The sequence below is a fragment of the Etheostoma cragini genome, chromosome 17 (assembly GCF_013103735.1).
Source record: "Etheostoma cragini isolate CJK2018 chromosome 17, CSU_Ecrag_1.0, whole genome shotgun sequence".
NCBI lineage: Eukaryota > Metazoa > Chordata > Actinopteri > Perciformes > Percidae > Etheostoma > Etheostoma cragini.
Genome location: NC_048423.1, coordinates 5,058,988 through 5,061,483, shown reverse-complemented (window position 1 = coordinate 5,061,483; position 2,496 = coordinate 5,058,988). Strand labels below are relative to the sequence as shown.

General features: G+C 40.2%; 1 protein-coding gene across 1 annotated transcript in view; it reads right to left on the bottom strand.

The window, feature by feature from the left end:
- Positions 1-1,026: 1,026 nt before the first annotated feature.
- Positions 1,027-2,496, bottom strand: part of zgc:65997 (uncharacterized protein LOC794398 homolog) — a 2,401-nt gene continuing 931 nt past the window's right edge. Inside the window, exons 2-4 of the mRNA XM_034898857.1 lie at positions 1,616-1,793; positions 1,404-1,498; positions 1,027-1,240 (exon numbers count right to left, since the gene is read on the bottom strand). Of these exons, the coding sequence (XP_034754748.1) occupies positions 1,049-1,240; positions 1,404-1,498; positions 1,616-1,793 (465 nt within the window). The 3' untranslated portion in view covers positions 1,027-1,048. The remainder of the gene's footprint in view (positions 1,241-1,403; positions 1,499-1,615; positions 1,794-2,496) is intronic.

Below are 2,496 nucleotides of genomic sequence, written 5' to 3'. Positions count from 1 at the left end.
ATGAGAGGATTTTAACTATATATTTAGTGGGCTGGCTTCTAAGAGAGAGTTTAATTTTAATTAATTAACACTATATTGTTATAATAATAGTCTAACAAAATTAATCTTGTTACACTAAATCCCATAACAAGACTGAGTTCAGTCATTACCCAGTAAATAGTCATAGCCCACTGCCTTCAATCTTTTCTTTTCTCCTGTAAACAAGGCCTGCACCATATGTATGGTCCAGAAAATACCTGTTTACAGGATTATATATCCTCAGTATTGTGATAGCGATTGTAACACACTTAAGAAGTCTGCAAGGTGTAAATGCAATAACCCCTTTCATACCAAAGGAAAACATGTATCAAAACCAGGTGAAAAGCAATTGGAAAATATTTAAGACCCACTGTAACTGATCTAACATGTTGGTCACATTGCTGCAATGCACCTCTTACCCACACAGGTGCTGCGTTAACAAAAATACATTTTATATAACCCTTTTAATCTTGGGCGATGGTTTTATGTTATTGCTTAGTATCTTTCCGAGAAACCACATCGTTGTAATTTCATACTATGACACATAATTCAGCAGTCTAATGGCATGACATAAATTGATTTTATTCAACAATAACACACGAAACACCAAAAGGAATATGTGAAATTTATGTCAGGAATCAATTATCATATAGTTGGATGAGAAGATCAATACCCCTCTCTCTGTTAAGAGGTTGGTCCTGTGGGTTAGCTTAGCTTAGCTTAGCATAGCTTAGTTTACCACAAAGACTGGGAGCTGAGGGAAACGCTGTGCTACATTAAATCAATAGTAAGTGTAGTTATTTCCTCAAATCCAAATAAGGCCTTAATGTAATGGCTGTATTAACAACATAAGTATTAGAGGAGAATTAAACAATTTGGCTGGTTGTGAGAGCCTGGGACCGTCACTCCACCAGTAACCTGCTTTTCAGTGAAAAGTCCAGTTTATTGCATGGTGTAGACAGCGATTAAAGATTTATTGTCATGAATAGAGATGAGTATATCCACCTCTCTTTTTGTTGATTTATTGTTTTTACCAAGGAAGTTCAGTCCCATCCCAGTTGTACGCCCTGCCAGTCTTTTCAATATTCAGGGTGTCAATAATGCTCATCAGATAGTTCACAGAGTGTTCTGCACTAAACAACTTGTCTTTTGGCACGTTCTGGTGATATGGCCGGGAGAGGTCTGTGTTGACCGTTCCTGGATGTAAGGAGACACAGACCACCTAGAAAGAAAAAAAACATGGTCATTAACCCTTTAGAAGGCAAAAGCAATGGGTTAACATGCTGGCTTTGGATGACATACTGAGCCTAAAAATTTAACATTTGTTTGAGGTGTTTCCAAAATAAAAATGTTAACGTTGTAGTTATGAGAACACTCAAACCTACCTTGGGCCGACTGCGTCCCAGCTCTATTGAAATATTCCTAGTAGCCATGTTGAGAGCTGCTTTAGACATTCTGTAGCTGTACCAACCACCAAGACCTGAGAGGAGGGGGTGGGGGTGGAGACAGGAAAACATAGAGGAACACAAATGAATCACCACACTACATTAGCATGCACACATTACCACAGAGTAACCACCAGAAACACAAAACCTGCCGTTGTCGCCAATGGATCCCACTTTGGCGGTGATGTTGACGATGATGCCACTGTGCTGCTTGGCTTTCTCTGCAGGCTGCTGACCGAAACTACCGCCACCCTTCTGAAGGATGGGGGCAAAATACTTAGCCATGAGCAGGGGACCCACTGTGTTGGTTGTCAAAGTGGAAATGATGCCCTGAAAGGAAGAATAAGTGAATCAATACAGACCAAAGGTTTAATCAAACAAAAGACGGGGTAGGACTCTGGTCGAGCTGAATTAATGGGCATGAAAGGGTGACTGGAAATGCCAATTTTGTTTATAAAGCACCTTTCATTATACATAAACTCAAAGTGTTTTTCATTAAAAACCAAAATGTAAAACATATAAGCATAAACTGGTGGTTCCTTGGACATCTGGATAGACACAGCTGGGGCACTGTATGAAGGATAGTTTGAGTCTATTAAGTGTCTGGAAGAACCAGTGTAATGATCTCATTTCTACTTCAATGAAAGATGAAATGGCCCCAAAGCCTTTTTTTACCATTAACAAACCTGTCACATTCACACAGTTACACATCTATACCTGGAAAGCTGCCCAGTACCACCACAGTCTGATCTGCTGGCCACTGAGCAGCTCCACTGGAGTAGTAGAGGTTAAGGGCCTTGCTCAAGGGCACCTGAGGGTGGTAAGGAGGGCGGGTCAGTAGACTTCCATTATAACACATACACACCTATTGCTATTGGAATGGAACATTTAAAGTGTGCTGAAATTAAGAACCTTGCTCAGGCTCGTGGACGATGCATAGCAGCATTTATTTCAATAAAATATACACTCACCGGCCACTTTATTAGGTACACCTGTCCAACTGCTCGTTAACACTTAATTTCTAAGCAGCCAA